This window comes from Gallus gallus, chromosome Z (assembly GCF_016699485.2).
Source record: "Gallus gallus isolate bGalGal1 chromosome Z, bGalGal1.mat.broiler.GRCg7b, whole genome shotgun sequence".
Lineage (NCBI taxonomy): Eukaryota > Metazoa > Chordata > Aves > Galliformes > Phasianidae > Gallus > Gallus gallus.
The window spans coordinates 35,235,999-35,250,330 of record NC_052572.1 but is presented as its reverse complement, the minus strand read 5'-3'; the positions used below and the strand labels follow the sequence as shown (position 1 = coordinate 35,250,330).

Sequence of the window (14,332 nt, the reverse complement as noted above, 5' to 3'; positions counted from 1 at the left end):
AATACTTTTATACCCTTTCTTTCTCTAGATGGGCTGTACTTACCTAAGTAATGCTTCAAAGAAAGAAAGCAGAAAATTTACATTTTTCAGTGTAGAAATTGAGTTAGAAAGAGAGGCCAAGTGACATACCCATACATGACAGAGAGAAAACAAATTCTTGGTTTCTGATGTCCTGAATACTCTCCACCTACTGGACCTTCTATCACATAAGCAGCTTTTTTTTTTTTTTTTTTTCCTAATTTTCTTGTATGAAAACAGCCTGAGTAATGAGTAATCCCACTCATAATTTTTTCCTCCAAGCACTCAAGAACTGTCAAACAAATGACAGTTTCTTTGCAGTTTAACATTTATTAAATCACATGGAACTTTTGTTTTCTTGTACTGACAAATACTTCAAAATATATTCTACTGTTATGTTTACTGTCATATCTTTCATATTTCAGAAGGGAAGAGGCTACAGGATTAGCTTCAGCTTTTTTCCTGTCAGAAAAGCTGTATGCCTGAATGACCTTCCAACACAGAGGACAGTATTTATCTGTCAGCCTTTCTCACTAATACCCTAAGCCTGTATTATAAATTCCCCTTCACCAAAAAAATCACTTGATTAATTTGTACAACAATGACAACACATGCAGGGTCCAACTCCAGGGAAGATATGAGAAGAGAATCTATTTGAGAAAATAACCTCAAGACACACACAACCTTTATGCTTTCCCTTACAAGCTTAGTGCTCCTCTTTCTTAAATTTTTTCTATTTGGGAACAGTCAAAGAGAACATGTATGCTGATTTCATATTAATACTGTTTACAACCTTTAGCATCTTAATTCTTAAGGCAACAACAGTACCAGATTAAAAACATCAACAAAAAACTGCCAACCCCCCCACCTCCACAAATGTTGCAAGCAATTTTTTTTTTTTTCATTCAGAGCAGATATAAAATGGCAATATGGACTGCACAGGCTTGAGTTTGAAGAAAAGATGCAAACTTCTGTATAGAATTTTTCAGCTTGTATGGCTGGCCTTCACTTCCAACAGACTTGCTCCCAAATAGAGATTGTTCTCTTAGTATCTTAGTATAAGGGAAATGGGAGCGTTGTCTTTTATAAGTATAAAATAATGAAAAGGTGTAAAATACATTATATACATTCCATAGCTTTTGCACAGCCCAGAATGGATCTGTGCTCAAAGCAATTGTGTTGATCAGTTATGAGTACCACTGGTGGTGGAGGTACCACAAGATACATGGGAAAGTTGCTCAAGTGGCTAACCAACCTCACAGAAAAGTTTCTCTCTTTATACCAAGCCAGACCTTTCTATGTTTCAGGTTGTGTCTGTTGCTCTTCATCCTACCACTGTGCCCTCTCAGACGAGGGCCTTTACTTTCTCTGCGTGTAGTCATTAGGTAGTTAGAATCAACACCGCCCTCTGTTCTCTCTTCTTCAGGCTTGACAACCTCCATTCTCTTAGTCTCTTCTTGTGTGCCAAACACTGCCTCTCTTGATGTGCCACAGCTAGATTTACTTCAGTGTGTGTATGTCTTTTCTTGGCCTTGAGAACCTCGACAGGGAAAAAGGACTCCAAATCTATCCCATAAGTGCAAAATAGGGAATAAAAACATACCACTGTCTAAATTCCTATGAATGCACAGAAGCACAGGGTGCTGTTACATCTTCCAGGCATAAAATAAGTCTATACCTTCCATATGAATACTTCTAAAACTAATCTTTTTCCCAAGTATATACAGTTAGAAGCCCTGTGATTTTGGCATTAAACTTTAAAAGGAGTATCACTCCAAATGTACAGAAATTCTGAACTCTTGCAACCAATAGTTACATGCAAGTCAGGAAAGCACTGAGAGCAAAAGAACAAGGAATATGCCTCCTTACCCATATATTGCTTCATCTTCTGGGCTGGGTTTAAGAATCGTTCTTGTAACTGCTTTTGGCTGGGGCACTGTGTGTGAAGAAAAAGTCAGTGGAAGTTACAAAATTATAAAAAAAAAAGTTCAACTGGCAGCCATTTTTAGTGATCAGATAGCAGCCCAACTGCGCCATGACAAAGATTAATACAAATTTAAGTGCTGACCATTTTTTGCCCGGAACCGATTCACTTTATTTTTAGTTGTTTATTTGTTTTCCCTTAATTCTTGGGGAAAAAAATGTATCATCAAAAGGACAGAGAACTCTTTTTTCCGGCAAGACAAATCAGACATCAGAAATAGCTTTTCCTGTCTACTTAGGGTACAAGGCTACTAGGTAGCATCTAGTAAGTAAATGCTTTTTGCAGTAGAAATTCCGATGGACAACTACCTTCAGGTAATCTCAGATGTTTCCTCTTTCTCTATACCACAAAGCAAAGACAGATCTCTTCTGCACACCAGGATGGGATTAACAGGAAGACTATGCTAGACTTGAGGATGTGACTGGGGGAATAGACTTTCTGTAGTTGGGAGGAGGAAAAAAAAAAAAAAAAAGGGCAAAAAACTGTGATGGGAACTTCAGTTCTGACCTGCTACATCATCTTGGTACTTTGGTTCTTTGTTTGCATCTACTACAGTGACAGCAGTTGTAGCAATATCACCAGTTGATTTAAATGGTGTAGGCATTGCTCCCATCCTGGACATCCTATTGGATGGATCATCTTTTGCACTAAATTGAGCAAAAAAAATGAAAGAATGCAGTAAAAACAGTTAACAGTGCATGTATTTTAAGCATTCCCTTGATAAGCAAAATACTAGAAAACAACACTTCTTACTTCGTTTTCTCTTTCAGCTTTTCATTGGATGAATGCAAATCCAGATCAGAATGATGCAATCTATCATCTTGAGGGGAGAACGATCTGTTTGACTCTATTTCAGAAATATCTATAGAAGCAAAAAAATATAAAAATGAAAAGAGAAATATCTACAAAAACAGCAACAAACAAAAATATGCTTATATTGTCCATACATATAATTACCACATTTGTTTACAAAAGCTTTCACATATACGTAGAATCCTCAAGTCAATTTCCCTTCCAAGTATGGTGTTTGGATTTGACTAGGGTTCCATAGGTGCTGTATGCTTTTTACTACTTCCTACCTCTCCAATCAAAAATACTTCAAGAAGTTTTCACACAACTTTTGGGAAACATACAGCACACAACTATTACCACCATACCACTCCTAGATTAGCTAGCATTGATTTGTGTTGTGTGGAGAAACAAAAGACTACACTAACCATCCTCATTAGCGCTTCTCAGTGACAAAACAGAGTAGCCTGCAGATTTGAGCCACACTTCAGTCACCACAGTAAAACCTATGAAGCACTGTACAGACAATGCTGATCTCTGAGAAACAAGTATCTTGCACCAAGTAATGTAACATCCTACTGCCCCAAACATCCTGAGGCCTTCCCGAAGTGAGATCATATTGTGAGACAGTGCTCATGCACTGTCAGAGATCACTTGTGAGGATACTGGAAATTGAAACCATTTCTCCTGAAGACTTCACATCCTTGTCCTGGACAATTTTCTAATGAATTTTGTAATGAATGTTAACGTCCTCTGAAGAACAGATCAGTTCACTCTGCATGACTTTAATGTTAAAACCTTTTATTAAAGTAACCAACTTGTTTGGTATGGGAAGTAAGTAACACTGACCATAATTTTACCTGACCATTATTACTTTTTCTGTCCCTGCCTCTGCCCAATATGTAATTGCATAATTACTACAGAATTCTTCTTTCCCCCAAAAGGAAGTTGGCTTGATGCTTATTTGACTAGTATTTAGTTGTGTGTACAGTTTTTTGCTTGTTTTGTGTTTTAAAACCTAGTGCTACTGTATCACAGCAAAACACTATAAGCTCCAATTTATCTCTGTGCAGAGAGAAGAATTTTTCATCCAAATTAAACCTTACCATCCATTTCTGAGTCACTGTCATTCAATGAAGGAATGTTGAGCAGGGTCTGCTTTCTGTCCCTGAGGACAACCAGCTGGAGCTTTCCCCGAGACTTCTCAATCAATTTTCGGGCATCAGCTAAAGACATGTTCTCTGTCACTGTACCATTGATCTGGATACAAAAAGGTGAAAGTAAATAATAAAATTCCATATTGCACTGAAGTTCAATACTTCACTATAACATGACATATTCCAGATAAATCATCTTTAACAAGTACTTGCTACACTGCTAGTAGTTTAACCACAATATACCTTAAGAATGATATCCCCTTCATGAAGGTTGCCATCTTTGGTTGCTAGGCCAGTACTGGTCATTTCTTTTATGAAGATCTGACTTCCAAGTCGGAGACCATATTCTAGAATCAGAGAAATAATCCACTGTAGCTTAGATAGTAAGCAAGAATACATTTTTTTTTTAAACAACGTGTACAAGCAGCATTACGCTATGAGAAAAAATAAGAAACGGGAGCTCAGTATACAAACCTAACCCCAAACTCTCTTTTGTTTCAGTGCTGTCCCACCTGTACCAACAATCAGCAGTCTGAAAACAATCACAGACAGATCATTAGCCTGTACCTTCAAAAGTGAAATGATGCCTTTGCTCTGGACATGCTCATAAACACATTGGACTGCATTTTCTCTGCATCATAGTTTGTATGGTATAGAAAGGCATGGAGAAGTGTCAACAAGACTAAGAGAAGGGCTAGTTCTTTTACCGTTTGCTTTATGGTGGCCCTTTCCTATTTGTAACAACCCAGTGAGTTGTCTACTTTATTTTGGGCAAAGGGGAAAAAAAATGTTAACAGTGATTTTATAAAAAGCATGTCTTTGAGCATAAAAAGACAGAAACCACACTTGAGAGAAACTGCAGAGTATGTATATGGAGTATTAATATGAATGACAAATGGCAGGAAGTATTAAGGAAACGCTGGCTACATATAAAACTTCTTACAGTCATCTGATATTCCTCCTTATTTGGATAATTATCTGCGTTATCTTTAGAAGTAGAAACATTATATGCATGAGAAGAACAAGAAGGAGGGAAAATGATCCTCACCAGAGTCAAAACAAGACAGTGGTTCCTGCATACAAAGCTTGTATAGGCAGAAAATTCTCACAACAGGCACATTTTAAAGTTAAAACAACAACAACAAAACCTCCAACAAACAAACAAAAAAACCCAGAAAATATGCATAATCTAATCCCAAATAGGCTTTACAACACAAGAGTTTTTACTTCACTGCACATTAAAATATCACACTTTTGACCCTCATCTACACATTCCAACACTCGACAAAAAAAAGGCTATTTACTTGTTGCTGTTTCAGTATCCGTTAATTACATTCTGAAGTATTTAGAACCAAACAATTCTTGGATCTTACTTTCTTCAGCACAATAAAATCAAATGCATCATTAACAGCAGAGTCTACTCTTCACTCATCATAACTACCCTTTTTATAGATATAAGTGTAATCTCAGTCATGATCATATCCATGCTTCAAACCACATTTAGAAGAATAGGGAGGAGAAAATAGAAAACCAAACGACAGAGGCTCAAAAAGACTCAAATGATCTGGGTGTACAGTTATTTGTTCAAAGGCAAAGTCCAAAGTGCTGGGAAAAAAAACAAAAACAAACAAAAACATCTGAAAAAAAACTGAGAGAACAAAAGAACAACTTAAACAATCAGTGAAAAAGCACTATTTAAATTCTAAAGCAGAGAATATTTAGGTACTCTTCCTGTTCCCAGATAAACAACATGCTACATCACAGTCAATCCCTCACCTCCCACACCTACCTTCATTATGTTTGCCTTTTGTTAAGAGAACACTGATGGGTCCATTCTGATCCTGTGGTCCTAGGTACTCATGCTGATGGCGTGTTTCAGGTGAAGGACTACGAGAATGAAGCCTGTCTCGACTTAGGCTTCTCACCTCCCTCACATATCTAGGATCAGGTTGAGATCCATGTCTGTAACTGGCTGGACTGTAGTCTCTTCTGTAGTCCTGTCCATAGCCACCATCCCTGTCAACGCTTCTTCCCCTGCTCCGATCTCTGCCATAGTCTTGATCCAAGCTCCTATCAATGCTTCTACCACGACTTTGATCACGGCTGTAGCTACATTCCCTACTACGACCTCTGCTTCGGTTGTGCTCTCTGTCTTGATCATCTCTATAGCTCTGATCCAGGCTGTTTCCCCAGCTTTGACTGCGCCCTCCATTGCCACTACGCCAGCTTCTTTCACTGTAGCCACTTCGAGCACTTTTGCCATCAAATTCTGCATGGTCATCCATTACATCTAAAGCTCTGTCCTCATAGTCAAGGGAGGGGCTTCTCCTCAAAGCAGCAGCCTGCACTTTCCGTGGTCTTTTCACAACCTGTTCAGTGCAATATGAAACAGAGAAAGCAACTCCAACAGTCAGAAATTGACATTTGACAAATGAAAAGTTCTTCACACTTTGATCAGAGCTGAGGAAAAATAAAGAACTTCAAAGCTCTGAAATACTGCAGTGCTGTACTTACAACAGCTGAAGTTAGTCCTTATAGAACCAACAAGTAAATGAGATTATTTAGATGTGCCGAAGAAATATTTACTAACTGGAAGTATAAAAATCAGGAGAATTAAAATAAAAGCACACACACATACACACACGCACACACACACACACACACAAAAAAAAAACGAACCACAAAAAACACATCAGTAACCATATTTTTTCATCTTGGCAATAAGTATGCTACTGAAAATGTGACAGCCCCCTTCAAAACAACTGTAGATGCATCTCCCAAAGAAAGCCAGTCTGAACAGCAAATTCTGTGTATGCTGGACATCATTTTCTTCACATTATTTTATTTTGTCCAACTAGCACTCATTAGTTAGTAAAACTAAAGACTGAAGGCAAATTTTATACCCAGTTTTTCAATAAGATAAATAACAGTGTCACAAAGTTAACTTCCATTTGCTTCACATGTATAAACTAAAACAAAAACATTGTTTATTCACTCGTACATTCTATTGGGCAAAGGCTTGCTTTGCTTTATGTGTTTGTAGTCCATTTCATAGAAGAAAACCAAAATCTTGATTAACCAATCACACAGGTGTATACCATTGTAGATTGAATATATTCATAACATACTTACAATGGTGGCCACTTTTCCACTTTTCCTAAGCTGTTGTACTGCAAAAGAATGTGGAACATTTTCCATTGGGGTCCCATTAACAATCACCACGCGGTCATTTTCTCTGAAAAAGAGGGGAGAAAGAAAGAAAAGTATTTCAGAGAAGGCTTCATAAAAATATCAGAAGAAAACCCTTCCCCCTTCCCTCTCCCCCTCAGGAATGAAGAAAAAGATGGATCAAAGGATTTCATTCACTTCTACAATAATTTTTTCTTAAATACAGTACTTGTTAGACAAACACCATAATACCTGAGATTTCTACAAGAAGCTTTCATTATGTTTGATAATCAGAGTTTGGGTTTGTATTATTATGTCCTGCTTTAGTAAACTGCTATAACTCCAAGGTAGATTTTGATTTGTTTTGTTTTAAGAATATTCATGACAACCATCAAACTTTCTATCATTTATTTATTAAGTTATTCATATCTCATCATCTTTCACACCTAGTGGTAGCTTTTTTTTCACAGCAGCAAATTTCAAGATAGATTCAAAATGCTTCACTCAATAGCATTCATGCAAATTTAAACAAAAAGCACATTCTTGCACACTTGTTCTGGAAGAATAAGAATGGTGAAAACCAAACTGACTTCCCCCAGAAAAAAAAAAAAAAGGCAAAAACCCAAAACAAAGCAAAACGAACAGAACTGCTCAGGTCAAAAGAGATTATAAATTCAACTTTTCAAACTTTCTGTGTGTCAAACAGACCATGAGGACTTAGTCACCCACAGGAAACAAATTCATAATACATGATAAATTAAAAACATATCTTTGCAAAAGGCATTTCAAACATACGAAGTGCAGGAGATAACAAGAATTCACAACTCCTCTTATTAGTTTTTTTCTGGTGTTTACTTAGTTACTAACTTTACAAAGCATCAGTTCAAGCAAGTATTGGCTACTGTACCTTTTTGTCAGCTAGATAAAAGCCGTAGTACCAATTATTTTCTCTTCACTGTAATGAAGTCGCATCACAATCTTCTTTTTAAATAAGAAGATTACATACTTTAAGCTTCTATTTGTAAAGCATTTTCTCTAACTCCTGAATGACTTTTGTGCCTCTTTTCATACCTTTCCAATTCCTTCTACTGAAAGAGTATGCCATTTTCTGTTCTGCAGTACTCCTCTTATCTAGTCCTTCAATAACCACTCCTATGTGAGAGCCTTTCCATTATCTTGCCAAATTTATGTTTGAAAAAATGGCCAGAACACTCTCCTTTGAATTTCTGTGCAACATCATCATTCTTCTGAACTTCATCATATATTCTAGGATGAAAATCCAATCAGCAGTGGACTGGAAACTGTTTATCTCAGCCTATAGATTTAAAAACACTTCTCTGCGATAGATGTTGTCTCACCAAGGAAGATTTAATCTAAAGGACATTGGAAAGCTTTTATTTTTTCTTCAAAATAATGCTTAGCAAACAATTCCTTTTCTCTTCCATCCCCTGTTATCACTTCCAGTACCTTAAGGGTTGAGACTCACCATTAGGCTAAGCCATTCTCATGAAAACTAATGACTGACCAGGAAGTATGCTTCCTGGAAGAAGAACAGGAAGAATGTTTTGAGATGCTAAGTATTCCTGTTGTTTCTTTAAGAGACATCACATCTCAATAGGACTAAATCACCAAGACATCAACCACAACTCTCTGAAGGTTTAAAGTTAGGAGCCACGCTCCTAAAAATACATCAGACAAAGAAATAAGAAATTGCTTACTGAAGTAATCCATCTGCTGGGCCACCTGGGAGAACATCTGAAATGACTATTGAGGTTTCACCATTTTCAAAATGTGGGTTATCTCTGCCACCAGAAACTGCAATCCCAAATCCTCGTTTTGAATCCTTGTAAACAAAAACAAATAGAACAAGATTCAGTGCTACAGGCAAACATTTTGATAGAGAGAAATAAGAACAATGTGAATATTCCTATGATAGCACTCTATTAGACTTTATTCCAAATGTAGTTGCTGCATGAACAGTTGTAGAAACACACAATACCTCCAGATTTAAAACAGAATGGATTTATAAATCCATGTAGCAAATCCTCAGTCTACACAGAACACTCAAAGTTGGAAGGGACTCACAAGGACAGAGTCAAATCCTGGCTCTACACAGGATCACCCAAAATTCAAGCCACATTTCTAAGAGCATTCTCCAAGTGCTTCTTGAACTCCAGCAGGCTTTGTGCAGAGCTTCTCTCCGGTTTCTAATCTCTCAGTCTGTACATATACCCCAGGGATGTGCTGATCCAGGTGCAGAATCCAGCACTTACTCTTGTTAAACTTGAACCCTGTGACAGCTATTAATTAATCAGACTACTCAATAATTTAACCTATATTTTGCTACACCATCCTGCTAGGTATTCATGCCAAGGTTACTGTTGGATATATGGCTCTATTTTGTTAGTGATGCTTAGGAAATCAGATCAGCATTTCTATTATGTCATCTTTATTAACTACTATCTAGTCTTTCGTAACCACTTACTGCTCAACTTGGCTAAACAAGATCATGGCTGACTAGAAAAAGCAAGCCCTGTAGTCACAAGTATCTGTGAATTTTATACTCTCTCACTATCAAGTATTTTAAATATGTAACTTAAGTCGAACCTGCTCTCACAGAAATGTCAGGTCTGTAAATGCTCAAGTTTGGCATTCAAAAAAATCAAGGAAGTACTTAAAGAGATGTGAAGGAATCATGCCTGTAACACTAAACCTGAAGTGTTAGCATAACTGGACACAAGAACGTGTGCACAAAACCATGCATTTTATTAAACACACTGTTCGAATGCTATTAGCTACCCAATAAAGAGCTTCTATTCCTAAAAACAAATAAACACACACACATACATATATATATATATATGCATAAGTTATGCCACAGGAACATTTTTAAATTTTAATTAACTTACACATGAAATAATTCACCAGATTAAAGTAGTACTTCTTCCACAACTCTGCATGTGTTTTTAATCACATGCCAGCTTGCCCTACATTAATGTCAGTATTAAGATGTTATTTCTTCAAGGAAATAATGAAGCTTCACACTTATTGTATCTTAGCTTTACAGGAAGCAGATAGGTGCTTCAAGCCAAAACAATACAGAATTAAAACTAACTGTAGAACACAATGGTAGTGCCTGAAACAGCAAGCCCATGGCTCATACTGCTCAAGTGGCAAAGAGCTATCTCTGAATTAAAGACGTAATGCACATCTACGAGGAACTCAATACCTGAAAAGCTGGAAATTTCAAGAACTAAGATCTTCCACAGTGTTTCTCCTGTCCATGTCTGTGACATGGAAAACAGTCCATCTCAGAAATTCACCCACACAACCAGTTCTGTAGGCGAGGTGACTGTTTTACCTCAGGTCATTGAGTTCATTCCAATGCATAGCATATGAAAAATGTTAATAGCACAGTACAGCCTGCTCATTGAACACAGATCACCAAAAAAGCTTGGAAGACTACCACCACTGTCAAGCAACATATCCTGTACTGTACTGTGGTGGCTTAGCCCTTGCAGAACTCACAAGCAAGAGACAGACTTTGTTTATCTCAAAAGGACTTGCAACAAACCAGTGATAACTTCAGCTTTTCTTACAAGTTAAAGCAATGCTTGTAGCTTGCATATTTTAGAAATTTAGATGAAGTACTTTACCACTAAATTCCATGCTGGTTGACATGAAAGTGTATACAAATAAATCAGTGAAAATGTGTTCAATGATACTTACAAAGCCTGACCATTAATCACAACTGCAAGATAAAGCCATCTGCTTTGTTTTTAAGGTTATTCAGTGATGAATTTTGCTACATGGCTGTTGTGTAGTACATTAGGCTGTGGTTACAAAGGCCAAATAAAAGTAAACATAGCACTTAAACAGTTAATTTAATTTATTTTTAACACTAAAGAGTCATATTATAGTATGAGTCACTAGCAATTAAGCTTTGAAATGGAAAATATATCTAATTTGTACAAAACATTAATCATACCCTTGGCTCAGATATGCTAATAACATTTATTGTAAAACATATTTAGGCATCAGTAGTACTAGCATATCTGAAAGCCAAAAAATATTAACAGGCACTCACCTTTTGTAAGGTCACAGTGTACTGTTCCCATATCAGCTCTTCCATGCCTGGGGCCTGTTGCACACAGAAACCAATCAGCAAAACAAAAAGCATACAACTACCTAGACTGTGAAATACCCCATTAAAACACAGATATAAACATATTTATTATAAGCATTTGGTATAGTTAGTACGAAACACGTACATTTCATTTAGTGATGGTTTTACTTAAAAGTGGAAAAAAATATCAAAAGGTTCAGATTGATAGAATTCCTTCAAATTTCACTGATTCAACAGTTCATTCCAGTTTTCTGGAAGAGCTTCATTTAGCATAAGCAATTAATTCAAATCACACTGCCGTGATATAACCCCGATTCAGAGAACACAAACTGAATATGTCTCCATTCCAGCATACTGATCCAGCAACATCAGTAGTTACAACTGAGATCTTAAAAACCAATGAGCCTTCAGATTTATACAACTGAATATTTAGATTCCCTAGCTAAAAATGTATTTTACAGAAAAACAGTGTATGTCTACATAGGACTGGTATATCCACTTCTATGACACTTTGCAGATGTTTATTTTTCCGTACTTTTTTTCCTTTCCACATTTCCAGTATAAGCTGATCCTGAATGGATCAGTTTACATTACATGATATAATCTGAAATCTTTCCAACAGCACAACTTAAAATACAAAATAACGACCCAGTAGTGGTGCATCATATAGCTAGCTCCTTCACTGCCTGGCCTTGAAATGAGGAGAAAAAAACGAACCACGGTATTTGACACTGAAAACTTTTCGATTCAAAATGCAGAGCATTCAGTTGCAAATGAAAAATCCAGGTTCTTCATGAGAATGTGCATGCATACTGAAGTCACAGGTTTATTTGTTTTTACCGCTAAAAGTAGACATTTTTCTTGGTAAGATATGAGTTTCCAGAGGAAGCAGAAGTGGACTTAATCGTCCTTTGAAAGGCTTTAAAGGGATTACTGGTGACTGCACTCCCCCCCAAAAATGGACAAGATGTGACACATGATGGATGTGCCTTGCTGGAAAGCATCCCTCATTTTTCCAGAGCAAATGCTTTTGAGCAGCCAATAACTATTTGGCAAGCCATGGATGCTGTTTCTCAAACGCAGAGAAGCCCATGATATATTCTTCCAGTGGAAGTCTCGAACACCACAAAGTGGAGCAAAGCTCAAGTTCTGCTCAGAGCTCCTGAAGGAATATGCACAATACTCAGCATTCTTATCAGGAAGTTCACAACACCAAACAGCACTAAACATGCACCAATACTTTTCGCCTCCAAAATGGACAACACTATCCAGTTTCTAGGACTCTCTGAGTCAAACTGAAAGCACATCTGGCACATCTGTTCAGAGAATGAGTTACTTACATTGAAATTGACACAGATAAGTACTCCTAAACTTCTACTTGTCTCGAATGATTGGCATTTCTAACTTCCTATTAAAATGTACATGTCTATTGTCAGAGAGTTACTCTGTTTGTTGGAGCATGTGGTGAAATTATTTTCTCTGATATTCCCACCTCAGCAATTTACATGCCTAGCCCTTCAGCAAGCTGACAGTGAAACATCTCACTACACAAATTCCCTTACACAGGGATCTCCTGTAGGCTAAAGAAAGAAAAAAATCTCCTTATCCACATGTTTTTTTTCTGAGCTGCTGTGAGAAACAGAGTGAGTAGGCTTGCTTGTTTGGCATGTATGAAAATTGATAGTTTAGCTACTACTGACCCTAGGTTGTACCATTACTGTCCTACTTTTCTATATGCTATCTTCAAGCTCTGCAGTCTGTTCTAAAGAAAGGCCTCAGTGTCATTTAAATTACAGTTGGCTTCACTGAAGAGAATTTCAGAAATGGAAGGGGATCAAATGATTGGTAACATCTAAAGGACAAGCAGCTGGGTTCAGATTTTGTGGACAGGTAAGTGGAAAATCTTTACTCTCTCTCTTACTGCATACAAGCCCAAACAACTTACGTATGTGGCAAGAACATCATTTAAATTGAATGTACACTGCCTGCAGTCCTTACCAATGCTACTTAACAGGCCAACACACTGCTGAGACTGGCTCTGTGCAAACAGAAGTAAGGCAGGCAGGCTGCCCTTATGGGCAGAGGGCAGCACGCACCCCCTGCTCTTCCAGCAACTCTAACATTGAGCCTTCTGATATTCTACCTGCAAAAGGATGGGCTGAGAAATGACTGCTTGTTCAGTGCAATGCTGCAGCAAAGGGACTAAGTAAAGGAGAGTAAGGATACTGGGAAGGATCTGTGGGTAGGAAAAAACTGAGCTTACAGGAATTTCCTTCACCAGAACAATGGTTCTAGTCAGTTGTGGAATAAAACCTTGCACACGAGACAAGAGATGCACCATGTAGCAAATGTAAGTGTGCAAAACTAACACAGGTAAGTTTATTTGCTCCGACAAACCAGTCTCATGATATCTGGTCACAAAAATGAACAATAGGAAAGGAAAAGAAAGTACTGCCTACAGATACTACAGCTATGATCCCATAGGATGTCAAGCCAACAGCATCATCTCATCTGTGCCCAGAAAATGTTCCTTAAAATATCAGTTATGGTCTTCACACACCTTCTTTGTAAATCTGGGGGTGGGGAAGGCAAGGGGATTTTTAGCCTGAAACTGTTAGGAGCCATTAAACAAAAGACACTTAAATAATTCACTTTTAAGTTTGTAATTAATAAGCTTTCAGAAACCGGTCCTTGGAAACTGACTCCCAGTTGCTGTGTACCATATTAGTGAGGGAAAGTACATTATGTACTTGAAAGCTGATTTTGTGCAACATAATTACCACGACAGCAGGACCAGCTCTGACATAGTGATAAAGCCATTCAGGCTCCCCAACACAGTTCAGAGAACTGAACGGTCACCTTGGAAGCCTGCAAGGCGAAAAACACATCTGTACTCCCTCAAATCTCTCAGCAATAATCCCTTTAACGTTATAAAAAAAATACTGCTGTATGCCATTGCCACGGTACTAACCGATACTGACAGCTTACTGGGAAGGACTAAAAGGGAGGAAGAGACGACAAAGGCTAAAAATCACCAGCCAAGGACTTCCAAAACTATGATTAAAAGTCTCCACCAGAATAACAAAATTC

General features: G+C 37.5%; 1 protein-coding gene across 13 annotated transcripts in view; it reads right to left on the bottom strand.

Moving 5' to 3' along the window:
* TJP2 (tight junction protein 2) overlaps window positions 1–14,332 on the bottom strand; it is a 66,779-nt gene that overhangs the window by 12,551 nt on the left and 39,896 nt on the right. For all 13 annotated transcript variants that reach the window (XM_025144668.3, NM_001396730.1, XM_046905235.1 and 10 more), the window contains 9 exons: window positions 11,204–11,257; window positions 8,835–8,959; window positions 7,081–7,183; window positions 5,738–6,317; window positions 4,192–4,295; window positions 3,898–4,051; window positions 2,756–2,864; window positions 2,510–2,649; window positions 1,888–1,954 (listed from right to left, as the gene is read on the bottom strand). In XM_025144668.3, the coding sequence (XP_025000436.1) occupies window positions 1,888–1,954; window positions 2,510–2,649; window positions 2,756–2,864; window positions 3,898–4,051; window positions 4,192–4,295; window positions 5,738–6,317; window positions 7,081–7,183; window positions 8,835–8,959; window positions 11,204–11,248 (1,427 nt within the window). In that variant the 5' untranslated portion in view covers window positions 11,249–11,257. The remainder of the gene's footprint in view (window positions 1–1,887; window positions 1,955–2,509; window positions 2,650–2,755; window positions 2,865–3,897; window positions 4,052–4,191; window positions 4,296–5,737; window positions 6,318–7,080; window positions 7,184–8,834; window positions 8,960–11,203; window positions 11,258–14,332) is intronic.